Here is a 27,080-nt window from a genome sequence, read left to right as displayed (position 1 = left end):
CAATTTGATGGAAATCTTGAATGGCTATTTCTACCCTTTTGGAGTTTGGGAAATGTGTTAAGTTTTTTTTCCTTTCTGTTTTTCAGTTCCAATATTTATTATGTACATTGCTCCCCCACCCACCTCCCTGCCTTTTAAAAACAATTATACTTTGTAAAACCATGGTTCACACTGTTGCAAATGAGGGTCTTACCTCTGTCCATATTTAATCTCAGCAAAAACCTTAGTAGGGCATGACATCATAACATAAGAGAGCATCTATGTACAAACATATACAATTTTATTGATATCTCTACAGACTACAAGAATTTTAAGTATAGTCACAATTGCTGAGTGCAACAGAAAAATAGTAATTTGTCATTTTCTGAAAAGATGCAAAAATTCTGAAGATGAAAGAAAGATACATCAATGATATTTCTTATTTCCTAGAATAAAACATCACATAATTAAGTACTAAAAATTATAGGTTATTAGAGATTTTGATCCTGTGTACACTTGTCCTTAACCACCATCTACTTTATTTTCTGGCTTTGCAGTTGAGAAGGGTGGGCCAGTACTAGAGGGGAGCAGTACGAGAGAGAACCCGCTGAGTTTTCTCATAGAGTATTGTTGCCTTGGATAGGCAGACTCTCCTGTTTTGATAGTGAGAACACTCTTTCCGGGCACTGGAGGCCAGATAGTGAGTTACAGCCATTCTTCTCCCCTTAAACATGTGTAGTTACTAAGAAAATGAATCCAAGTGGCCCTGGGAGCTAAGACAACAATCGAAAAGGAAGAGGTGTTCTCCCTTCTTGCTAAGCTCAAGTCCAGTAAAATATACCTATACCAGAACAGGTACCTGGTACCCATGTCTCCTCCGAACGAATAATGAATAATACATTTGGACCTGATTTAGTAAATGATTGTTTTGAGTATTTCCACTATCCAGCTATTGAGAATTAGTTTTCCACTTAGTTTTACATGCTGTTGAAGTTCTTATAGTTCTGGTGTTTTGTAATGCCACATGTAGTAGATAATTAAAACATAGATGTTTGACTTGGAATAATTAATGGCCAAGTCTCATAGGAGAAAATCACAAAGACAGAGTTACTGAGGGGTAATGGGCACTGTTTGGACATCAATTTACACAGAACATTTGTTTTGGTTGTGACACAGAATAAATATCATCCAGCCAACACTGTATCTCCTCCATCTTTGCCTTCCCTGACCCCTCAGAAGCGGGGCTTGGACACAAGCCAAGGTAGATAAACGTGTCTTCCTTAGTTGGCCATAAAGCAGTGCTTATCATGCTTGGCTGGACATCGAACTACCTTGGGGCATTCAAAAATACTGATGTTTGGTTCCCACTCCGAGAGATTTTAATTAGGAATTTTAAAAGCTCCTTAGGTGATTCTTATAAACAACCAAGGTTGAGAATCACTTCCCTACATAAATTTATTAGGTTGGTGCAAAAGTAATTGAGGTTTTTGCAATTTTTTTAACCGCAATTAGTTTTGCACGAACCTGATACAAAGGCAAACTTCTGCACCTCTGGTTCCTCATCAAAGCCTCTTCCTCTTTCCTCTGGCTCCTGTGTCCCTCCCACCCCAAAGCTCTTGCCTCAAATTGGCACTTCCTCTTCCTTTCCCAACTCAGAACTTATCTATTCTGCATTTCATCCTCTCAGGGCTATATTGTCTGCAAATATATACACTAAACCTGCTGCATGACAACCATGCTCCCTGCAATGATACAATCCAAATGCATGACTTACCGGCAAGTATGTATGGCCCACTTGCCAGTGTGTATGTGAAATAGTACCTAGTCAAAACGAGTTTGGGACTACAATGGACAGAAGTGAAGAAGCTGTGCAGGCTACCGTGTTTCTCCTGAGGCGAAGAGCAAGCCCTGACAGGAATGTCTGACTGCTTTTGGCATTGCTTTCTCTCAGCAAAAGTGGTCAAGTTATAATGTCTTCCCACAGGAGCAGGCTGTAATCACAGAGATTTACTCCCGGGTTGTCGCAATGATCCTAAACCAAGGAGAGGATTTTTAGTTTACTTTTCTAGACCCTCTTCATTTTCCCTTTTGCCAAACATTTTACCACCATATAGCTCAAAGAGCTAATCTTAATATTCAGTCAACCTAGGGCATATTGTTTTTTTTCTCTTTTTCAAAGCCATGGTCCTCCCTTAACGCAGATAGCAGACAAATGGTACCTTTAAAACTGGACACATGGGTCACATAAAAGGACTCCAATAGTAAACTTGTTCCTTTGCAATCCCTTAGGATCTTTGAAGAATAGAGACCTGGATTCTGATTTATTAACTTGAGAATCATTCAAAGGCTATATAAAAGGTTTGAAAAATTGTCTTTATGACTGAATTCTCAGAAAGCATCTCACTGAGTTGTCACTGTCCTTCCGAAATTGATAGTCAGACAACAACCCTAATGATGACTGGGGCTCTAAGTCTGGGTCTCAGTGAAGTGAAGGAAGCAAAATCAGTACTACTGCTTTTGTAGGGGATTAAAATAAATGATAAATCACTCATCCTTCCTTCCAAATGCTGAGGTTAATGGATGATTTCATGATAGGGATTATTGCTTATTACTAGAACCAGAAAAACAAACACTTCTACCTTCTCATTGATGAATAGAATGCAAAGGCCCATTTTCTCCTGGGACATTAAGAAGGGGTTAGCTCTTGAGGGAGTCCTAGAGAGATAAAGTCAACTTGTAGAGACTGGTTTTCAAGCCTTCTGATGCCACCTTAGCAGGTATAATGTAATTTTAATGACAACTAAGGCTCAGTCATTTTCTCTATCATTGTCCAAGTAACTGGGAGTATTTTTCTTATATTCTTAGAGGCAAGGTACTTAAATAGTACAGAGGAGAGATGAAAAGAATTACATGGACTAATAGTACTCATTTGCCACAGATGATGATAAGATGGTGGTTGTGGTGTGTATGTGTGTGTGTGTGTGTGTGCGCGCGCGCGCTAAGGTGAGTGCAACAGAACAAAACTGTTCAAAGAGAAAAGTCACATGCACATTACATTCTTGTTATTGCTATCTCTTCGGATTATAAAAATAATTTTGATACAGTAAAACCTCATTAATTTGTATTCCACTAATCAGGAGTTTGTGGGATAAAGTTATCCTTACATTAAGAAAGGGTTTATAAAAACAATATTGAAAGACACATTTAAAAAGAACCTATTCTTTTCAAGCATTTCAGAAGCACCTGTTTACTTCCAATTGCTGTGCTAATTATAAACCTTTGATCTATTCGCTAGAGTTTTAAGCACTCCTACTGTGAAATGCTATAGTGTCCTTTTTGGTATTTTCTCTGTATGCTTTAAAATAGTCTGTGTTAATTTTTACTGATCCATATAAGCTTTCTCCAAAACAGTATTGTATTGCATATGAAGCGTACATGTAATTTTGGGAATAATCATTTATCTTGTTATGACACTGTGCAATTATTATGCTTAATTTCACATAAGACTTATATTACATATTCACACTCAATCTGTCCTTAAATGATGTAGAGCAGTGGCTCTCAATCGGGAGCAATTTTGGCAATGGCTGGAGGCAGTTTTGATTGTCATTACTTGGGGGTTACTACTGGCCTCCGGGGGGCAGAGGCCAGGGATGTTGCTGCCTCCTGTGCTCAAAGGACAGTCCCCATAACATAGAATGTTCTGTTAGTAGTGCCACTGTTGACAAACCCTGATGTAGGACAAATTAAATCAAATCTTATTAGGGACTTCAGAGATATTTCTTGAACTTAAAGCCACTTTGGACTCAATTTTATTGTTGCTAAAATAAACTAATATTTTAGGTTTTTTTTTTTTAAATATAGAAATGACAAAGTATCTGTTCAGAAAAATCAGAAAACTGGGTCCTTGAAATTGATGGTACAAATAAATAGTGCACTGCAATTTGACCACCAAGGCTTTCCAAATCCTGGTCTCAAGTTTCTTTACTATATTTACTATATAATTTTAGGTATCATGTTTGCATTTCCAAGTCAGGTTCTGTTCTTTAAGGCTGTTCACAGGAGTCTGGAGAGATTTGTGGAGAGACTTTTATGAGAAATAAGGAGAATTCAAGGACTCTGAGCAATGCTATCCTGGTATACATTTACTGACTCTTTCAATCATCTTTGCTCTTCTCAAAATTACTAAAAACATTTAAAGAAAGTACCACTTCAATCAAATTCACTTAAAAAAAATCTAAAAAAACCCAAGAAATACTATCTTTGCTATTAAAATAACTTGAACTTCAGGAAAATGGTGATTTCTTAAAAAAACACAAATGTAGATCTAGTAAGATGTTGATTAATCAAAATTCAATAAGCCAAATCCATTAATTTAAAAAAATATATTATTTTTGAAGGAACAACATATTACAGGAGCGGTCCTGGAATCTGCATATATTCATTTGTATGACTTTTGACTTCTAGATTCATGTTAAATAATGATAGCAGGTGTCTTTGTTTTGTTTTGCCTTTAACAGTCCTCTGATAGATACCTTTTTAGCATGATCATGTTAAGGATATTCTTTATTTCATTTTAAAAGAGTTTTTAGTAAGGAATAGGTGTTTGGTACCTATTGACATAATCCTATGGTTTATATTATTTAGCCTGAGTGACAAAATTATTGATTGTGTATCATTAAAATCTCTGTATTTCTATTGTCCATAATGGTGACTGAGGCCAAGACAGCAAAAACACCACTATATTTTATAAAGGTTTTCAAGAGTAAGTACAGAACCAAAAGTATTTCTAACAAAAGCCCTTGTTAATCAGAAATGTAATAAATCAGAATCCCTTTCTCGAAACATTTACTGAGGTTTTACTGAATCGCGGTTAAAGAGAATGACCAGTTTGGTCTGTGCGTGTCAGGCTGCAAGAGCACCTTTGGATTGAAGACCCCACTGGGTTTGAACAGTAATATACTGTGTAATTGGCAGACAAGGATACGAATGGAGCATTAAAAATATATCACTTCAGAAACTGAAACCAGCGTGTGTGAAATCAGTTCTCAAAGCTAACTGCGTTGTTCTATAGTCTAGTTTCCCCGAACCTATCGTTAACTCCCCTGCAGAGAACAAACCAGGCTGAAAAAATGCTTTGAGGTGACCCACCCTGCAAGGTTTGTGACTAAAAATAGCAACTTGTTCTGACGGTGATAGAAATGGAAAAAATTGTGTTAGGAATAATTTATTATACTGGCAATACTTGATTATGACTGAGAACTGTGAATGATCTAAAATATAATGGAGAGGAATATTAGTCAGACTCTTGCCATAAGAATTCAATAATGTTTTAGTATAATGAAAGTTAGAGATGAGCCAAAAACTTTGGTTTTGTTTTCTTTTCCTTTTCAGTTGGGTATGGAAATGTACTTGAAATGCACTGATAACTTCTAATGCAGATTTTTTGAATTGTCAGGTGTGGCCCAATTTATGAAAATAGTTTACCATTAATCTTTTTTTCTTCTGTCACAACATGCTTTTGTTTCTTTTCCTCTTAAGATGTTAATTTATCATGCAAAGATTGTTTTTTTCATTAAGTGCATTAATGCTTTTGTTTGTACAGGATTTTTTCACATCAGGAGGACTCCTCGTAGTTCCTAAATGTAAATTCCTTAGCAAATGACATGCCAAGATGGTAGCTCCATTCCACGTGGGAAAAGGCAAATTCAGCCATACCTTGGGATTTTAACCGGGGTTCCAGCCTTTCGGTTGTACAGTGTCTCTGATAAGTCTCTCTTATGATCACTGCAGATGGACTGTAATGGAACATTTTTTGTAGAAGAAACTGGCTTCTAGCAGTTGAATAGTGATGCTGGGAATAAATTTGGTTTCCCTGAATAATGGTTTCTCAAAGCAGTCACAGCTTCTTTAGAGGTTTAGAATTGGTACCATTTCTTATCCTTATATTTCAGCATTAACTGCAAAGAAAAAAGTCACCATAAGATGTTAAAAAAATATTTAAAAGTGCTAATCAAAGCAAGCTTATATTGAGTGAATCATGAACATCTAAGTAAATCTCAAACCTCATAAAACTTCCTTTATTTTATAAAAAAGTACATATGAAAAAGATTAAAAAAAACACACAAATCAAGCTATAAGGACTCAGCTGACAGGAAAGATTTTTAATGATTGAGAGAAAAAGGAATGTGTGGATTCCAGCCTCTATTGCCCCTCACACCTTCTTGGGGGATCATGTAATGTACAGGTACTTAAGCACCATTTCAGCAGATGATGCCCAATATACACCCAATGTATCAGAATTAATGAGCAATTTTATTTTAAGTTATCCCCTAAGATAAAGAAGCATCAATATATTGTGTATTTTTTCCAAAATGGTTTTCCTCCCAAATGCTGGGGGAAATATAATACTTATGCCATAATGAGATCCAGGGTACACACAGGATGAAGGACAGTGGCATCTGTGTTTAAGCGTTCTTGTGCAGGACCTAAATGTTTAAGGTTATTACTGGATGACAGAGCCTATAGTTACTTGGGCAGCTTACCTCATGTGCATGTTTGGAAAACGCTTCTGCACTGGTCATCATGCCTGCAGTTTTCTCTTCCAGCTCTCCTAACCTCTGTCCTCTCTCGTCAAGTGCGATCCGTGCCCGAGTGAGCTCTCCCATCACCCCTCCTGCAGCGCCCTTCATCCCTTCTATACCACCTGGCCCAGGGATGTGTTGTGCAAGGCTGCGGGATGCTTTTCCTGCAGAAGCTTCCCCAACTGTAAATTCAAGCCATAGCAATTTAAAACATTTGTCAGGAATTCAAATAGTTACAGTTAAGTTTATCACCAAATTACTCATGTTAAATTTTACTGTCATCATTCTCCAGTAGGAGACGGACATATTTGATCCTATCATACATATGTATTTGGACAAGTTAACGCTTACCCAAGGAAAACGCCTACAAAAGAGGGTGAGGGGGATCAAATGTATGGTGATGGAAGGGGAGCTGACTCGGGGTGGTGAACACACTGTGTGATTTATGGATGATGTGATACAGAATTGCACACCTGAAATCTATGTAATTTTACTAACAATTGTAACCCCAATAAATTAAAAAAAAAATAATAAAAATAAAAAATAAAAAGAAAAGGGAAGGGTAAAAAAAAAAAGAAAAAGAAACTGTGAGAGATATTGTTACCATATGCCTTTTTGTGTATGTGTAGATATAATATGGACTAATTACATTTTTAGTTATTTTTTAAATTACAGTTGACATACAATATTATATTAGTTTCATGTGTACAATATAGTGATTAGACATTTATATATCTTATCAGGGAGTAACCACCCTGATAAGTCTAATGCCCATCTGACACCATACATAGTTATTACAATGCTATTGAATATATTCCCTATGCTATACTTTACATCCCTGTGACTATTTTGATAATTGGTAATTTGTACTTAAGCCCTTTCACCTTTTTTACCCATCCCTTCAACCCCCTCCAATCTGGGAACCATCAGTTTGTTCTTTGTATCTATATGTTTCTGTTTTGTCTGTTCATTTATTTTGTTCTTTAGACTCCACATATAAGTGAGATCATAAGGTATTTGTTTTTCTCTGTGTGAATTATTTAATTTAGCATAATACTCTCTAGGTCCATCCATATTGTCACAAATGGTAAGATTTTCATTCTTTTTTTACAGCCAAGTAATATTCCATTGTATATATATGCCACATCTTCTTTAACCAATCTTCTATCGATGGACACTTAGGTGGCTTCCATATTTTGGCTATTGCAAATAATGCTGCAATGAACATAAGAGCACATATGTTTTTTCAAATTAGTGTTTTGGATTTCTTCAGAGTGGAATTGCTGGATCATAAGGTAGTTTTATTTTTAATTTTTAAAGGAATCTCCGTACTGTTTTCCATAGTGACTGCACCAATTTGCAGTCCCACCAATAGTGTACAAGGGTTCCCTTTTCTCCACATCTTCGTCAACACTTATTCTTTGATAATTTATTGATGATTTATTTATTGATGATAACCATTCTGACAAGTGTGAGTTGCTATCTCATTGTAGTTTTAATTTGTATTTCCTTGATGATTAGAGACGTTGAGCATCTTTTCATATATCTATTGGCCATCTGTATGTCCTCTTTGGAGAAATGTCTATTCAGATCCTCTGCCCATTTTTTAATCAGATAGTTTGGGGGTTTTTTTGGTGTTAAATTGTATGAGTTATTTATATATTTTGGATATTAACCTCTTATTAAATGTGTCATTGGCAAATATCTTCTCCCATTCAGTAGGCTGTCTTTTCATTTTGTTGATGGTTTCCTTCGCTGTGCAAACCTTTTTAATTTGATGTAGTCCCATTTGTTTATTTTGTCTTTTGTTTCCCTTGTCTGGGAAGACATATCCAAAAAAATACTGCTAAGAGCAATATCAAAGAGTTTACTGCCTTTGTTTTCTTCAGGTGTTTTATGATTTGGGGTCTTACAACATTTGATCTTCAACCCATTTTGAGTTTATTTTTGTATATTGTTTAAGAAAATGGTTGAGTTTCATTTTATTTGCATGTATCTGTCTAGTTTTTACAGCACTATTTATTGAAGAGACTGCCATTTTATCCCACTGTATATTCTTGCCTTCTTTATCATAGATTATTTGACCATATAGGAATGGGTTTATTTCTAGGCTCTCTCTTCTGCTCCATTGATCATATGTCTGTTTTTATGCCAGTACCATGCCATTTTGATTACTATAGCCTTGTAGTATAGTTTGATATCTAACTTTGTTATTCATTCTCAAGATTGCTTTGGTTATTTGGGGTCTTTTGTTGTTCCATCTAAATTTTAGGATTCTTTATTCTGGTTCTGTGAAAAATGCCTTTGGTATTTTGATAGAGATTGCATTGAATCTATAGATTGCTTTGTGTAGTATGGGCATTTTAATAGAGTTAATTCTTCTATCCATGAGCACAGTATATACTTCCATTTATTTGTATGTTCAATTTCTTCCTTCAATGTCTATAGTTTTCTGAGTATAGGTCTTTTAACTCCTTGGTTAAATTTATTCCAAGGTATTTTTTTTTTCTTGATGCAATTGTAAATGGGATTGTTTTCTTAATTTCTCTGATAGTTCATAAGTGCTGTATAAAAATTCAACCTATTTCTGAATATATATTTTGTATCCTGATACTTTACGGAATTCATTTATTTGAATTGTTTTTGGTGGAACTTTAGAGTTCTCTCTATATAGTATCAAGTAGTCTGCAAATAGTGACAGTTGTATTTCTTCCTTTTCAATTTGGATGCCTTTTCTTTTCCTTGTCTGATTGCTGTGGCTAGGACTTCCAAAACTACATTGAATGTAAGTGGTGAAAGTGGACATCCCTGTCTTATTTCTTATCTGAGAGGAATAACTTTCTGCTTTTTACCATTAAGTATGATGTCAGCTGTGGGTTTGTCATATATAACCTTGATTATGTTGAGATATGTTACCTCTAACCCCTTTGCTGAGAATTTTATCATAAATGGATGTTGGATTTTGTCAAATGCTTTTTCTGTGTTAATCAATGTGATCATATGGTTTTAAATCTTCATTTTGTTTCTGTAGTGTATACTGTTAATTGATTTGTGGATATTGAACCAACTTTGGGTTCCATATCCAAATTTGGGAATAAATCTCACTTGATCATAATGTATGGGAATAAATCTCACTTAATCATAACGTATGATCTTTTTAATGTATTGCTGAATTTGGCTTGCTAATATCGTGTTGAGTATTTTTGCATCTGGGATACTGGTCTAAATTTTTTTTTTTTGTAATGTCTTTGTCTAATTTTGGTATTAGGGTAATGCTGGCCTCATAAAATGAGATTGGGAGCCTTCCCTCTTCAATTTTTGGGAATAGTTTGAGAACCATAGGTATTAATTTTTCTTTGAATACATGATAAAATTTGCCTTTGAAGCCATCTCTTGCAGGACTTTTTTGTTGTTGTTGGAAGTTTTTTGATTACTGGTTCCATTTTGTTAGTAGTTATTGGTCTGTTTAGATTTTCTGTTTCTTCTTGATTCAGTCTTGGAAGATAGTATGTTTCTAGGAATTTGTCCATTTCTTTCAGGTTGTTCAATTTGTTGGCATATAATTGTTTGTATAATTATAATAATCCTTTGTATTTCTGTAGTGTTGGTTGTCACTTCTCTTTCATTTCTGATTTTATTTATTTGTGCCCTCTGTGTTTTTTTCTTGATTAGTCTCGCTAAAGGTCTGTCAATTTTGTTTGTCTCTTCAAAGAAGCAGCTCTTGGTTTTGTTGGTATTTTGTTTTTTAGACTCTATTTCATTTATTTCTGCTCTGCTCTTTATTATTTTCTTCCTTACACTCACTTTGGGCTTTGTTTGTTCTTCTAGTTACTTTAGGTGTAAGGTTCAGTTGTTTATTTGATATTTTGTTTTTGTTTCTTAAAGTAGGCCTGTATTGCATGAATTTCCCCCTTAGAACTGCTTTGGCTGTGTCCCTTAGGTTTGCGGTCTGTGACCAGAGAAGATGCTTGATATGATTTCAGTCTTCTTAAATTGTATTTCAACTTGTTTTGTGCTCTGTATGTGATTTGTGCTGGAAATAGTTCTATATGCACTTGAAAAGAATGTATATTCTGCTGCCTTTGGGTGAAATGCTTCAATATATCAATTAAATCCATCTGGTCTAACATGTCATTTAAGACCACTGTTTCCTTGTTGATTTTATGTCTGGATGATCTATCCATTGATATCAATGGGGTGTTAAAGTCTCCTACTATTATTGTCTTACTGTTGATCTCTCCCTTTATGCTGTCAATATTGGCTTTATATATTTAAGTGTTCCTATATTGGGTGCGTAGATGTTTAAAAGAGTTATATCCTGTTGTTGAATTGATCCCTTTAGCATTATAAAATGCCTTCTTTGTCTTTGTTACACACTTTGATTTCAAGTCTATTTTGTCTGATATAAATATTACTACCCCATCTTTTTTTTCATTTCTATTTGCATGAAATATCTTTTTTCCATCCCTTTACTTTCAGTCTGTGTGTGTCTTTCAATCTGAAATGGGTCTCTTGTAGGCAGCATATGTACAGATCTTTTTTTTTTTTTATCCATTCAACTACCCATTGTGTTTTGATTAGAGCATTAAGTCCATTTACATTTAAAGTAATTATTGATAGGTATACAGTTATTGTCATTTTATTAATTGTTTTCTGATTATTCTTGTAGTTCTTCTTAGTTCCTTCTTTTCTTGCTCTCTTGTACATTATGACTTTCTATAGTGTTTTGTTTGGATTCCTTTCTCTTTATTTCTTGCATGTCTCATAGATTTTTGGCTTTTGGTTACCATGAGCTTCATATATACCAAGCTATGTTTATAGCAGTGTATTTAGAGTTGATGGTCACTTAAGTTCAAACACGTTTTAAAATTGCTAGAATTTTTACTCATTCTCTGTACGTTTATGTTTTTGTCATTATTTTTTATGTGTGTGTGTGTGTGTGTGTGTGTGTGTGTGTAAATATCAGAGAACGAGGTATATGCATGATGGTCATTAATATACATATGTTAAAATTTGGTTACTTTATAACAGACTAAAAATTTCCCCATATCTTTCAAATCTGTTTCATTTAATTTTAATGAAGTACTTTTTTTTTTTTAATTGAAAAACAGCTGTCTTGGTAAAAATATAGTAAGCATTCCCAAAGACATTTTATTTAGGAATGGAATCTAGATCTATTTTTTTAAAAGAGCCTTATTAGGATATAATTCACATACCATAAAATTCACCATTTTAAAGTGTTCAAGTCAGTGATTTTTTAGTGTGTTCATAGAATTGTGCAACTATCATCACTATCTAATTTTAGAACATTTTCATTATCCCCTAAAGAAACTGTACTCATTAGTAGTGACTCCCCAATCCCTTATTGCCCCAGTTCCTGGCAACCACTACTCTACTTTCTGTCTCTATGGATTTGCCAATTCTGGATATTTTATATAAATGGAATTATACAATATGTGGCCTTTTTTAATCTCCCTTCTTTAACTTAGCATATTTCAAGGTTCATCTGTGTTGTACTATGTATCAAATTCATTCCTTTTAATGGCAGATTAATATTGTACTGTATGGAATTACCTAGATCTTTTGCATAGTTAAAAGTTCAAGAGAAAAGAGCTTTGGTCTGCAAGACCAAATGATGATGAAGTATTCTGGAAAACATATCCTTTTTTTTTTTTTTTTTTAACCCAACCCCTCTTCTTTGGCAACCATTAGCTTGCTCTCTGTATCTATGGGTCTGTTTTTGTTTGTTCATTGGTTCTTTTTTTTTTTTTAAAGATTCCACATAATAAGTGAGATTATATAGTATTTGTCTTTCTCTGTCTGACTTATTTTACTTCACATAACACCCTCTAGTTCCAACCATGTTGTTGCAAATGGCAAGATTTCATTCTTTTTTATTGTCGAGCAATATTCCATTATATATGTATGTAAAAATGATAAATTTTATTCTTGTTTAATAAACAGAAATGATATATATATTTATATATAATACATATTAGATATATATTATATAATATATAAATATATGTAATATACATATATTATAATATATATCTATATCTATGTCTATATATCTATATATCACATCTTCTTTACCCATTCATCTATCAATTAACATTAAGAATGATTCCATATCTTGGCTACTGTAAATAAAGCTGCAATGAACATAGGGGTGCATATATGTTTTTGAAATAATGTTTTTGTTTTCTTTGGATAAATACTCAAAAGTGGAATTGCTGGATCATATGGCAGCTCTGTTTTTAATTTTTAAAGGAATCTCCATACTGTTTTCCATAGTGGCTGCACCAATTTACAATCCCACTAATAGTGTACAAGGAAAATACATTCTTAACTTCTTTTTGAAAATGTTCCCTAGTATCTTTCTACTGATTTTTGACTATTGTTAGAGTATCACTGGTAGATTTTAAAAATAATTTATCCTGTAGCATTGATAAATCTTGTGTTCTGAATAAAGAATCTGTTTCCCAGCAGTGGTTAAAGGTAGGCAGATTTAAAAACATTTTTTTCCAGACTTTAGTAATCAAATATATTCACCCTGTCTTGCAGGTATGATCTATTTGCAAATGACACATTGATTAGCTTACTCATTATTTGTATTAATTTCATGTACTGTTTTTGTTGAATTATTTCTTAATATGAGGTGATCAATTTTTTCATGTTTAATAAACAGAAATAATTTTCATGGTATCGAAGCAAAATAATCTACTCCAGAATTTGAAATCACATATTACACTAAGTACACACACACACACACACACACACGTCTTCTATTTGGTGCTACAGTTTTATAACCAGAAGTTTACTTACAGAGTTCTTCTCTGTCAAATGTTTGTCCACTTCCGCCAAACAGTCCCTTTAGAAACCCTCTGTTTTGAGCTTCTGGAGTCTCTATGGGAGTAAACAAATCTCCCAACATGTCCTGTATCAAATTCAAAGAAAAAAGCATTAGAGTAACTAAAAACAAATTAATAAATAAAACGATAACATGGTTTGTGAGAGTACATTATGAAAAAGCAGTCTGTTTTCCATATTTTCCTTGTGATTTTTGCTTTGATTCCAGTTCTATCTCTGGCATTTCATTCTCCACCTCCTTTACTTTTCCTTTTCCAGTAACCGACATTCTAAAATTTTCATTTTTATACCCTCTTCTCCTCTTTACAATTAGAAAGCATGGCAAAATGACATCATAAAAATGGCGGCATGAGGTGAGCCTCTTGAAATCTCCCCTAGAATTTACAACAAATTGAACAACTATGACTCCACAAAGGACTCCCTGACCAGCAGACAGACAAGACTAAGAGTCCCACTACTGAAATCAACTAAAGGTGGGCAGATTGTGTGAGCAGCGGAGAGGGGAAGGAAGAAGTGAGATGGGGCAGCGCAGGCGCAGGACGCAGACCTAGCTCAGTGCTCCGAGCTTGCTGCATCCCGGAACTACCGCAGCTGCGGGAGAAGGAAGAACTCGGACTGCTAGGGCTCCGCTTATGGCCCACAGGGCTAAGGGGACAGCATATAACACAGCTGAACCCAACGCTCAGGGCAGAGACCTCGGAGCAAAGACTGAGGGAAGAAGCCTGAAAACTGTAGTTTAAGCCCTCACTGCTGAGCAGAGAAGGGAAGCCTTGGGCACTGAGACTAGCCGCCCCCTCCCTACCCTCCCAGAGCTCACCCTGCCCCCATCTGCCCAGTGTTAGAAGCAGAACAGTAGCAGTGTCAGATCAAAAGAACAGAATATTTGTAGTTCTGAGAACTGTGGTCCACAGACACAGACTCACAGCCCAACTTGTTCTGGCAAAGGGGAGGTAGCCATGGAATCAGGACTGGCTATGGTGGTGGCCATTGCTCTGGGCCACCTCTCACAACCCACCCAGCCCCTGTCCCCACCTATCTGGAAGGATCCCTGCAGGCGTAAACAGAACTTCTGAAACACACAGCCTCTGAATCTAGTGCAGGAAGAGCTTTGGAACTTCAGAAGCTCTCCACATCACCCCCACATAGGCAGCGCCCTTTGACCCAGCTGAACTGTTCACAGAGGAGAAGTCCATCTTCCAGGGAATCCCCCCATTGTATGAGAAGCTGGAATAGTGCAGAGAAAATATAACACTACAGTGTGAGAGAAAATAAAAGTCTGCAGTCAGAGAGAAAAATAAAACATTCTACCAACACCTACTAGAAAACAAAAGAAAGACCTCTTCCTATCAACCTGTTGCAGAAGCCACTCCTGTAGATATCTAGGAAGAGAAATAATAAATCAGTAATTGCCATGAATAACCAAGGTAACAAGATAGCTCAGGAAGAAAATGAAAAGTCTCCATAAAATGAACTTAAAGACTTGGAAATATGTGACTTAAATGACAGAGAGTCCAAGATTATAGCTCTTAAAAAACTCAATGAGATGCAAGAAAACATAGACAGGCAGTTTAATGAACTCAGAAACACAATCAAAGAACAAAATGAACATTTTACCAAAGAGATTGAAATTTTATAAAAGAACCAAATAGAATTTCTGGAGATTAAGAACTCAATAGAAGAAATTAAGAATGAAATAGCCAGCTTAGGTAGTAGAGTTGACCAGATGGAGGAAAGAATCAGTGACCTTGAAGATAGAAATCTGGAAATGACATGAATGGAAGAATAAAGAGACTTGAGACTTAAAAAAAATTAAAAACCTCTACAAGAACTTTCTGACTCCATAAGAAAGAGCAATATAAGAATAATGGGCATACCAGGAGGAGAAGAGAGAAGGGAACAGAGAGTATCTTCAAACAAATAGTCAATGAGAACTTCCCAAACTTGTGGAAAGAACTGGATCCTTGAATCCAAGAAGCAAATAGAACACCTAATTACCTCAACTCCAACAGTCCTTCTCCAAGGCACATTGTATTGAAGCTGTCAAAAATTAGACAAACAAAGAATCCTCAAGGCAGCCAGGGAAAAGAAGACGGTAGCCTACAAAGGAAAGCCCATTATATTATCATCAGATTTTTCAGCAGAAACTCTACAAGCCAGGAGGGAGTGGAACCAAACATTCAAACTAATGAAAGAGAATTATGAGCCAAGAATAATATATCCAGCAAAGATATCCTTTAGATATGAAGGAGGAATAAAGACCTTTCCAGACATACAGAAGCTGAAGGAATTTTCTAACACACAATTTGCACTACAAGAAATACAGAAGGAGGCTATTCAACCAGTATAAATAGGGATAATTTGTGACAACCAAAACATAAAAGAGGAGAGAGTAAAGGCCTGAACTGGAATATGGGAATGGAGAAAGTAAGTATGCTGAAGAAAATGGAATACTCTAAATATGAAACTTTCTTTTACATAAACTTAATGGTAACCACTCAAAAAAAAAAAAATCCAGAACTGAAATATACAATGTAATAAAAGAGAAATAGAGGGAAAAATCATAGAATACCACCACACAGAAATAATAGACAACAACAAAAAGGGAAAGAAACAATGGAGACACAGTCTTACTAGAAACAGAAAGATAGAATGATAGGAAATCTTCACATATCAATAATAACCCTAAATGTAAATAAACTGAACTCATCAATAAAAAGGCACAGAGTAGCAGATTGGATCAAAAAACAAAACCAAACCATATGATGTCTCCAAGAGACACAGCTCAGCTACAAGGACAAATATAGACTCAAAGTGAAAGGGTAGAAATTGACACTCCAAGCAAATGGTATGTGAATTAAATCAGGTGTAGTCATACTGATATCAGATGAAACAGACTTCAGGATAAAAAAGGTAACAAGAGACAAAGGTGGACATTTCATAATGATAAAGGGGACTATACAACAAGAACACATAACAGTCATCAATATTTATGCCCCCAATCAGGCAGCACTGAAATATACCAAGCAACTACTAACAGAATTAAAGGGAGAAATTGACCAAATCACAATTATAGTAGGGGATGTAAATACATCATTCACAGCTATGGATAGATCATCCAAACAGAAAATAAATAAAGAAATAGCAGCCCTAAATGACATATTAGATGAAATGGACATAATTGACATTTATAGAGCACTTCATCCTAGAACATCAGACTATATATTTTTTTCTAGTGTACATGGAACATTCTCAAGAATAGACCATATATTGGGACATAAAACTAGCCTCAGCAAATTTAAGATTGATATCATACCAAGCATATTCTCTGATCACAAGACTTTGAAATTCGATATCAACTGCAAAAAGAAAGCAGGAAAAACCACAAATATGTGGAGAATAAACAACATACTTTTAAAGAACAACCAGGTATAAGAAGAAATAAGAGGAGAGATGAAAGGACACATAGAAACAAATGAGAATGAAAATACATCCTACTAAAATTTTTGGAATGCAGCAAAAGCAGTTTTAAGAGGGAAATTTATATCATTACAGGCTTATCTCAAGAAACAAGAAAAATCCTAGATAAATAACCTCACGTTACACCTTAAAGAACTAGAAAAAGAAGAACAAATGAAACCCAAGGTCAGCAGAAGAAAGGAAATAATAAAAATCAGAGCAGAACTAAATAAAATAGAGACCAAAGAGACAACAGAAAAAAATTAATGTGACAAAGAGCTGGTTCTTTGAAAGATTAATAAAATTGACAAACCCTTGGCTAGACTCACTAAGACAAAAAGAGAAATGACACTAATAAACAAAATCAGAAATGAAAGAGGGGAAGTTATCACGGATGCCACAGAAATACAAAGGACCATCCAAGAATACTATGAAGGACTATATGCCACCAAATTCAATAATCTAGAAGAAATGGACAAGTTCTTAGAAACATATAGCCTTCCTAGGCTGAATCACAAAGAATAGGAAAATCTAAATAGACCCATCACCAGTAAGGAAACTGAATCAGTCATCTGAAACCTCCCCAAAAGCAAAAATCCGGGACCAGATGGCTTCACTAGTGAATTCTACCAAACCTTCAAAGAGGATCTAATTCCTGTCCAACTCAAATTCTTCCAAAAAATTGAAGAAGAAACAATAATCCCTAACTCATCTTATGAGGCCAACATTACCCTGATTCCAAAACCTGGTAATGATAACACAAGAAAAGAAAACTACAGACCAATATCTCTGATAAATACAGATGCAAAAATCCTAAACAAAATTCTAGCAAATCGAATGTAACAATGCTTTAAAAAGATTATTCATCACGACCAAGTGGGGTTCATCCCAGGGGCACAAGGATGGTTTCAATGTATGCAAATCCATCATTGTGATACATCACATAAACAAAATAAAGGACAAAAATCATATGATTATATAAATCGATGCAGAAAAAACATCTGATAAGATGCAACATCCATTTATGATTAAAACACTTAGTAAAATAGGCATAGAAGGAAAATATCATAACATAATAAAGACCATATATGACAAACCATCAGCTAACGGTGAAAAACTGAAGCCCTTTGCTCTACGTTCAGGAACACGACAGGGCTGTCCCCTATCACTTCGGCTTGTCAACAAAGTGTTGGAAGTCCTTGCCAGAGCAATCAGGCAAGAGAAAGAAATAAAAGGCGTCCAAATTGGGAATGAAGAAGTTAAATTGTCACTCTTTGCAGATGACGTGATGCTATACATAGAAAACCCTAAAAACTCCACCAAAAAGCTATTAGAAACAATCAACGAATACAGTAAAGTTGCCAGCTACAAAAATCAACGTACAAAATTCCATTGCATTCCTATATATTAACAATGAAATCTCAGAAAAAGAAATAAAAAAAAAACAATTCCTTTTGCAATTGCAACAAAAAGAGTAAAATACCTAGGAATAAACTTACCCAAGGATGTGAAAGACCTATATGCTTAAAACTCTTAAGACATTTTTAAAAGAAATTGATGAAGACACAAAGAAATGGAAAGACATTCCGTGCTCATGGATTGGAAGAATAAACATAGTTAAAATGGCCTTATTACCCAAAGCAATATACAGATTTAATGCAATCCCCATCAAAATCCCAATGGCATTTTTAAAAGAAATAGAACAAAAAAACCATCAGATTTGTATGGAACCACAAAAGACCCCGAATAGCCAAAGCAATCCTAAGAAAATAGAACAATGCTGGAGGTATCACACTCCCTGACTTTAGCTTGTACTACAGCGCAACAATAATCAAAACAGCATGGTATTGCCAGAAAAAACAGACACACAGACCAATGGAATAGAACTGAGAACCCAGAAATAAACCCACATAAATATGGACAGATAATTTTTGACAAAGGAGCAAAAAAGATACAATGGAGAAAAGACAGCCTCTTCAATAAATGGTGCTCGGAGAATTGGATAGCCACGTACAAAAGAATGAAACTGGACAGACAGCATCTGTCACCATGTACCAGAATTAATTCAAAATGGTTCAAAGACCTAAGCATAAGACCTGAAACAATAAACTGCATAGAAGAAAACACAGGTACTAAACTTATAGACCTGGAGTTCAAAGAGCATTTTATGAATTTGACTCCAAAGGCAAGGGAAGTAAAAGCTAAAATAAATGAATGGGACTATATCAAACTTAAAAGCTTCTGCACAGCAAAAGAAACCATCGACAAAATAAAGAGGCAACCAACTGAATGGGAGAAGATTTTTGCAAACAGTGCCTCCAATAAGGGGCTAATATCCAAAATATACAAGGAACTCTTCCAACTCAACAACAAAAAAACAAAGAACCCAATTGAAAAATGGGTAGAGGACCTGAACAGACATTGTATGTCCAAAAAGGACATACAAATGGCAAATATACATATGAAAAAATGCTCAACATCACTAATCATCAGGGAAATGCAAATAAAAACCACAATGAGATATCACCTCACCCCAGTTAGAATGGCTATCACCAACAAGACAATTAGTAACAAGTGTTGGAGAGGCTGTGGAGAAAAAGGAACCCTCATACACTGTTGGTGGGAATGCAGATTGGTGCACCTGTTATGGAAGGCAGTGTGGAGGTTCCTCAAAAAATTACGAATAGAATTACCATATGACCCAGCAATCCCTCTCCTGGGTATCTACCCCAAAAATCTGAAAACATTTATACATAAAGACACGTGTGCTCCAATGTTCATTGCAGTTTTATTTACGGTGGCCAAGACATGGAAACAACCAAAATGTCCTTCGATAGATGAATGGATAAGAGACATTGCGGTATATATACACAATGGAATACTATTTGGCAGTAGGAAAAGATGAAATAGTATCATTTGTGAAAACATGGATGGATCTTGAGATTATAATGCTAAATGAAATAAGTCAGAAAAAGTAGAGAACCATATGATTTCACTGATACGTGGTATATAAAACTAAAAACAACAAAAGAAGAAGACAAACAAATGGAGGAACAAAAACTGATAGACATAGACAATAGTTTAGGGGTTACCAGAGAGTAAGGGAGGACTAGAAGAGGATAAACGGGGTCTAATAGATGGTGATGGAAAAAGAACTGTGTCCACTGGGTGGTGAACACACAATGTGATATATAGATAATATATTACAGAATTGTACACCTGAAATCTATGTAACTTTACTAACAATTGTCACCCCAATAAACTTTAATTAAAAAAAAAAAACGAAGAAAAAAAAAAGAAAGCATGGGAAGATAATAGATTCACCCTAGGATTAATTTTTACTTGATCAATGACTATTAATCTAGACTTCTGATCTCCTGAACTGAGCATGGAGTGCTTTATAAATTAGGAAGCCTTTGGCGGTATGTGGAGGAAGGTTAGATTTATTTTTATATCAAATACAAAATTATAAAATGGCTCATGAAAATTTAAATGATTCAATATAGACAGCTAGGGAATGGTGAGGTATAATTGTTCTCAATATTTGTGTGCTTTAAAATGACTGGAGAAAAATCCTGTTAGAAATACAAGCTCTACTCCACACATACTAAATCAGAACCTACAGAGATGTGCTCTGATTATCTATATTTTTAACTTGCTCTCCAGGTCTTTCTAAAGCAGATAAAAATTTCCTATCAGTATGGAGAAAGGAACTTCAACCCAAATTCAGGAGATCTGTGACCTAATATCAGTTTGTCTATGAACCTGCAGCATGATTTTATTTTCATCACTCTCTTCGTCACCTCTCACCTCTGCTCACCAGACATGTGCTCTTCCTCCTTAATCCTTCCTCTTTGGAAATGGCAGCACCATTCTACTTAGTTCCCTAAGCCAGAAACCCAGGAATAGTTATTAATGTCCTCCTTTCCCTGATTACACTTCATAACTATTGAATCTGCTACCTTTTCTCCATTTCTCACTGCTGGCTGCCATATTTCAAGCCACTGTTACTTTGGCCTTAATTATTTTTAAAAAGCCTCCTAATTGTTCTCCCTACTTTCAGATTCTTGAAAACCAATTGCCGTACTGCCACCAGAATATTAATTTTAATAAATAAATTTACTCAATCTTTTTAATGACTTTCTGTTGTTTTTGGGATAAATGCCAGTTCCCTTAAGGAGCTTACAAAGTGCTCCAAGATCTATTCTTGACTTATTCTCCAGCATCATCCCTCCACTCTTTCCAATTCCAAACTCTGAACTTTGTTGGCAATTTCCTGAACCCCTGGGCTTTCACATGCCATGACTCTGTCAAGAATATCATTACCTTTTCCATTCCCAGCCATCCATTCCGGTGGATAACTTCTACTCACTTTTCATAGTCCTTTTCTAATTAGCCCTTCCTTCTGTTCCGTCAACCCAGGTACCCTTCTTATATGTCTCCCCAGCATGGGCACAGCCATATATAGATAGCATTTCCACAGAGTATTGTGGTTGTCTGTTTACTAATCTCTCCCTCCACACTAGCAGGTAGGAACTTGTTTTATTATATTCCTAGAGCCTAGGAAAGTCCAGACATAGTAAAAACTCAATTAAATATGTTGTTGAAGAATAATAATATTTATTATTATTTATTATAAAAACTTATTATATTGCAGGCACTGTGCTTAGTGCTTTATATGAATTCTTTCTTAATTCTCACAACAATGCTCCAAGACAGAGCACACAGGTAGGTTAAGTAAAATGCCCAAAGTTATACAAGTGGACAAAATACAATTTAAATAGTTCAAAGCTTGTACTCAACCACTCTATTATAATGGGTTTTAGTTTTTTTATTTGTAAAATGAGGGGGTTGAACCAATTAAATTTCTAAGATATTTTTTAAAATTTTGTGACCTCTTTTACTTACTCAAGGGTTAGATAGGCTTTTATATTTATTCTGTTTCTAGGCTCTGCTTACTGCTATGATCAAAGACAAAAGCCCAGTTCTAACCCACAGAATAAATGTGTTTTTATGTTGTATGACTTAGTCAAAAATTAAGTTTTCTTTAAAAAATGTCCATGAACTCTCTGAATTGTACACAATTTTTTGTGTGCACATACATATTCCCCACCCTGGAGGGAGAGTTTATAATCTTTCAGAGGATTCTCCACAGGCAAAAAATAAATAAAAAAAATCATTAATATGTATAATCTTCATATTGCCCCCTTTCTTATTTTTTCCATGTGTACCTAGAACTACACTAGAACGTGGTAGAGTCATAATAATGAGAGTAATATTCAAAACATATTCTAGGGAAGACATATTTATTGTCTGGCCCAATAATATGTCAGCTTTTAGACATCTCTTTCATTCTCTGTCTGTACAACCATGTCCAATGTTTTTTTTTTTTTCATAAATATGCCTGACCTACCTGTAGGTTATCACACATCTCTTGGCTGTATGTTAACCGCTGGATTTCAGTAGGAGACACGAGGTATAATGCCTGTCCTTCATTGGTAAAACAAAATGTCCGTGCTATCCTCATGTCTGTCAGTGGCAAATAATTAACATCCAACATTGGGCGAAGACTAGGTAGGCTGAGGGGAAAAAAGCAAATCCACATTTCATATTTGAATTGTTGCAAGCTTTTAATTTCTCGGTATAAAATTTGCAGATCCTTATAGAAAAACAGTAATTTTTATACCACTATTTTAGTGCGTTTTTTTTTTATCCTCTTGAAGACTCAGTTGTAGTAAACTAGACTTTGATATAAAACCGTATACACAAAAATTCATGGGCAGAGTTATTCTATATTAATCCATATAGATAATAAGCAAATGTCCTTGAATGATGGATTGAATGCAGAGATCAGGAATTTCAGGATACTTTTTGCAGCATTTCACAGGTTCCTACAATATGGTTATAGTCTTTGGTTATGGCAGAAACGCTACAGCTAGAACGTGCCTAACTACATACCTGGTCTGTTGTCTCTTTTTAAGGAAAAGCTCCTGAGTCTAAGGAGGTTATGCACTCATGGAAATGTGCAGTGGGTCCAGTTCACTGTGCCTGGGAATGGAATGGCTTTGCTCCCCATTCCTTTACTTCCTCTAAATACAGGAAATGAAAATTACCTAGGACTCAGGGCACCTACACTGAAGGCATGATTAATAGATAAGCACAGCTAGAGCTATAAGAAAATGAGAATAAGTTATAAATAATAGATGAGAATTTTCATATCCAAATGAATACTACTCATCTCAATTGTCTTACCAAATGGATATATGCTTATCCTAATGTTTTAGCCAATGATTTTGCTTAAATTCATCAGCATGTCCCTTTGGATACTGTCATTAGAGCCAGTTTTATAAACTATGGAAGAAAACCAGTCTCACTACTTTAAAATCACACTCTAATGCCAAAAGGAGAAAAACAAGCTTGTAATTAAATCTGAGGCTGTGAAATCATTCTATTTATTCCAGTATGTACAATGATTTTAAATGATCCCAGATTATAAAACCAGCACCTTGAAAAAAAAGTACTATTTCTCATATCAAAGTAGTTTGTAATTACAATTTAAACCCTAGAACCTTACCATGTGAAATGGGACCTGAAACCTGTGCATTGCAATAGGCTTTTCATGAGGTTCTAGCACTGTGCTGTCCAATATGGCAGTACTAGCCACCTGTGCCTATTGAGCAGTTGGTATGTGGCTCATCTGAATTGAGATGTTCTGTAAGCATAAATTATATAATAGGTTTCAAAGGCTTTGTGTGAAAAAAATATTTAAAAGTATATGTTAAGACATTTTAAGTAACTAAGCTCCTCAGGATATGAATCCAAAACAAACTTAGTAAACAGACATTCATGATAGATTCAATCAAATTAATGGGTGGTAGTAGGAAAGAGGTTAATTTACTATTAATACCATATGTAAAATGGAGGATGCAAATAATACTTTATTTTCCTAGAGAAGCTATAAGAATCAAATTAAATTTTGTATGCAAAATTCTTATTTGTACTATGAAACGTAGTAAAAGTAACAGTTCATTTCTTTTCCTTGTAGTTTATTCATCCTTATGTTTCTAGTGCCTAGCATGACTTCCGGGAGGTAATATGCTCAATAAATGTTTGCTGAATGAATTTATTCATTCATGTTTGTGTGAATGACTGGGAAATGTTTGTGTGAATGACTGGGAAATCACTCTTTCCTTAGATTCCTTAGTGTCAATTATTTTGTTCACAATGCAAAGAATTTTTAGCAAAAACAAAATACCCACGAAAACAAAAATAAAAAAACCAAACTCTTCTCAAATTGTTGAACAATAAAACATTCACAAACATAACGAAACAACAATCTCAGGTTGCTTCTTCAAAACATCTTGCACATTATACATCTTCGTATACTGTGCGGAACTGTACCTTGTTGGCACTGCTGTGATTACCAGATAATTTATAAAGAAGGCAAGTACCTCATTATCATGATATGCCCGTTGGCACAAAAGCACGCCAAGCAGGCACTGTTACACATGACCACCACATCTGCTCGCAGTATAAAAGATGTCTCGGTGATGTTATGAACATAAAGGCAAGTCTGAGAAGGCAGTGAGAAGACTTTGGCTTGTTTTTCTGAGCAGATTATTGTATATTGATGATCTCCTATTTCTTGGGATGGAGAGGGGAAGTTCATGACCAGTTTTCTTCTCCAAGATTTTTCATTTTCATCTATGTTGTTTGGATCCTTCCACACTTCATATGGCGGTTGCATTAATCCACCAGTTCGATCCATACAGGAGAATGTTAGCACAGCTCCTTTCAATGAGAGGAATGTACCTATAAAAACAATTTCATATCACTGGCATGTGAAATTCTTTCTAAAACAGCTGTTATTCATCTATGGGCAATAAATGTTTATATTATGAAAATTTATGGCATCATAATATTGTGGTAATATACATAAATCAGATTTGTGAGTTCATCAGTTGCAATAACTTGGAATCATAGAATGTTAGTTCTAAAAGGAGCCTAAGACATCAACTTGTCAAATCCTCTCCATTATATTAATAAGAAAATGTAGACCCAGAAAGATTAGGAGACTTGGGCCAGGTCACATAGCAAGTTAGTGCCTGAGCCTGGACTAGAACTCAGGTTTACTGATTTGTCATTCCTTTATGCTACATAGTCCCTCTTAAAATTCTTTTTGAAAAGCATATATTAGAAAATGTATACTTTTTATTTATTGAAATAACTTGAACTGAAAAAATAATCATGCCATCTTATTCCATTTCCTTATTTCACAGGCTCATTTGCTAGAAAATGCTTTTTTCCCCCCTGAAATTGAACACTCAGAGTAAATTTCTTGAAATTTTAACATCTAGAGTTCATGCTAACAATTTGAATTATATGGGGGAAAAAACACACAAACAAACCAGAGCACCTTTGGCTCTTATATGCAGACTAATGCATCTTTATACAAAAAAGAAGTTTACTCACCTGGATTCTTCAAGGTTGAATATCCATGCTAGATTACTACCTATCAGTGATTTTTACTAGTCCTGCAGGACAGGATACTATAAAGCTTAGAAGGGTAACTTGGAATAGATTGACCTTTGGACATTTCCAGACTCTCCCTTAAGCAGCCTTTTCTTTCCTTTGTCCTTAGACACCATGTCAAGAGAGTAAGGATTAATCAGGCTGATATGCCTCAAGAGTGTATATGTGACAGAGACATGAAAAAGAAAGGGTGATATATAAAAATACATTCCGTTTAGATAGTACTTTATAACTTAAAGTACTTATAACTTATCAAATTCAAAATAACATCTTTAGATGATTTAACATCTCAATTGTGTTTTTAAACTCACTTTAAAGCCAGAATTAGTGGCCTGTGAATGTCTTACTGTTACCAAGAACAAGGATTCACGGTAAATGTCACAGGGAGGAATTCCAGGACCTACTGGAATGATCAACACAAACAAAGCCAAGCACGCAGTCGATTTACTAAAAGAAAGGAAGTAGTGTACCGTGTTTCCCCGAAAATAAGACCTAGCCGGACAATGCGTCTTTTGGAGCGAAAATTAATATAAGACCTGGTATTATATTATATTAATTATAGTACATTACATTATATTGTATTTATTACATTATATTATATTAACCCAGTCTTATAGTAAAATAAGACTGGGTCTTATATTAATTTTTGCTCCAAAAGATGCATTAGAGCTGATTGTCTGGCTAGGTCAATCACAGTAGTACACTCTCAAGATGGAGGGAGAGGGGGCAGACACAGAAGAAGAGCAATTGCCCTGAAGGAAAAACAAATTTAGGATTATATTTGAATGAGGGCACAAAATATTCAGGGGTGGTGTTACAGGTGTTTCCAGGGCGGGTTTTGCTGACCACTCCTTCCTTTCGGGAGGAGGGATTTTTATTCTTATTTGGCCCTTGTCAGAACTGTCAGGGCAACATGCAGGGTGGAGATTTTTCCCTGCCTATTAGCAATGCTAATAGTATTATAGTCTATTACAATTAGCTGTAGCTGCACCTTTTCTTCACACTTGATCTTAGCCAAAAGGTGAGAAGCGATTGCACCTTTTCTTAAGAATGGTCTCATCTCCTCTCTTTTCTTGTCTCCCCTCACATCCTCCTACTTTTCCTACCCACTTTCTCCCCACGGCCCTGTGCCCTGTTCTTTCTGCCTACGGGAACAGTACTAGGATAACTGCAGAGGATAGGAGAGGAGGAGTTTAGGCAATTCAGTCTGAGAGTCCAGGTATAAAAGGACAGCACTCCCAACCTCCCATGAAAAAAAGTAATGCCAAAAGGTATGAGGAATGATTTAATTAGAATTCATCTAGAATTGATCCTTTCATAAAACCACATTTCCATAACTACCTGCCGCATCCTTAATTTAGAGATAGCCTAAAGTGGGTTAAAAAGATAAGAAATTTACAATTTTGAAGCCATTTTACTTATACATGATGTTTATAAGAAGTCAGCATCAAAATGACAATTTTAATGGGCTGCCTTTGCTGAAACAGTTGCTTTATTTCCTAATGTGTGGTCAAAAATGCTTTGTTTATATTCTGTTCATTAGGTTTACATAGGGTATGAAGTTTTCTCAACAATGTATTATTAATTTTTATAACGCTATCTTTAATCTTTCCTAACTTAAAAAAAAACAAACAAAAAAACCTTAAGTCCAAATAA

The 27,080-nt window shown here is 35.1% G+C and overlaps 1 protein-coding gene across 9 annotated transcripts in view; it reads right to left on the bottom strand.

Annotated features, from left to right (window-relative positions):
• Positions 1 to 263: 263 nt before the first annotated feature.
• The window catches only part of STXBP5L (syntaxin binding protein 5L), a 231,754-nt gene continuing 204,937 nt past the window's right edge, over positions 264 to 27,080 (bottom strand). For all 9 annotated transcript variants that reach the window (XM_033134983.1, XM_033134991.1, XM_033134974.1 and 6 more), the window contains 5 exons: positions 24,344 to 24,704; positions 22,306 to 22,471; positions 13,392 to 13,503; positions 6,525 to 6,745; positions 264 to 5,939 (listed from right to left, as the gene is read on the bottom strand). In XM_033134983.1, the coding sequence (XP_032990874.1) occupies positions 5,898 to 5,939; positions 6,525 to 6,745; positions 13,392 to 13,503; positions 22,306 to 22,471; positions 24,344 to 24,704 (902 nt within the window). In that variant the 3' untranslated portion in view covers positions 264 to 5,897. The remainder of the gene's footprint in view (positions 5,940 to 6,524; positions 6,746 to 13,391; positions 13,504 to 22,305; positions 22,472 to 24,343; positions 24,705 to 27,080) is intronic.

The sequence above is a fragment of the Rhinolophus ferrumequinum genome, chromosome 2, assembly GCF_004115265.2.
Source record: "Rhinolophus ferrumequinum isolate MPI-CBG mRhiFer1 chromosome 2, mRhiFer1_v1.p, whole genome shotgun sequence".
Taxonomy (NCBI): Eukaryota; Metazoa; Chordata; class Mammalia; order Chiroptera; family Rhinolophidae; genus Rhinolophus; species Rhinolophus ferrumequinum.
Note: the sequence above shows the minus strand (reverse complement) of the source record. Positions and strands in the feature narration are given on the sequence as shown.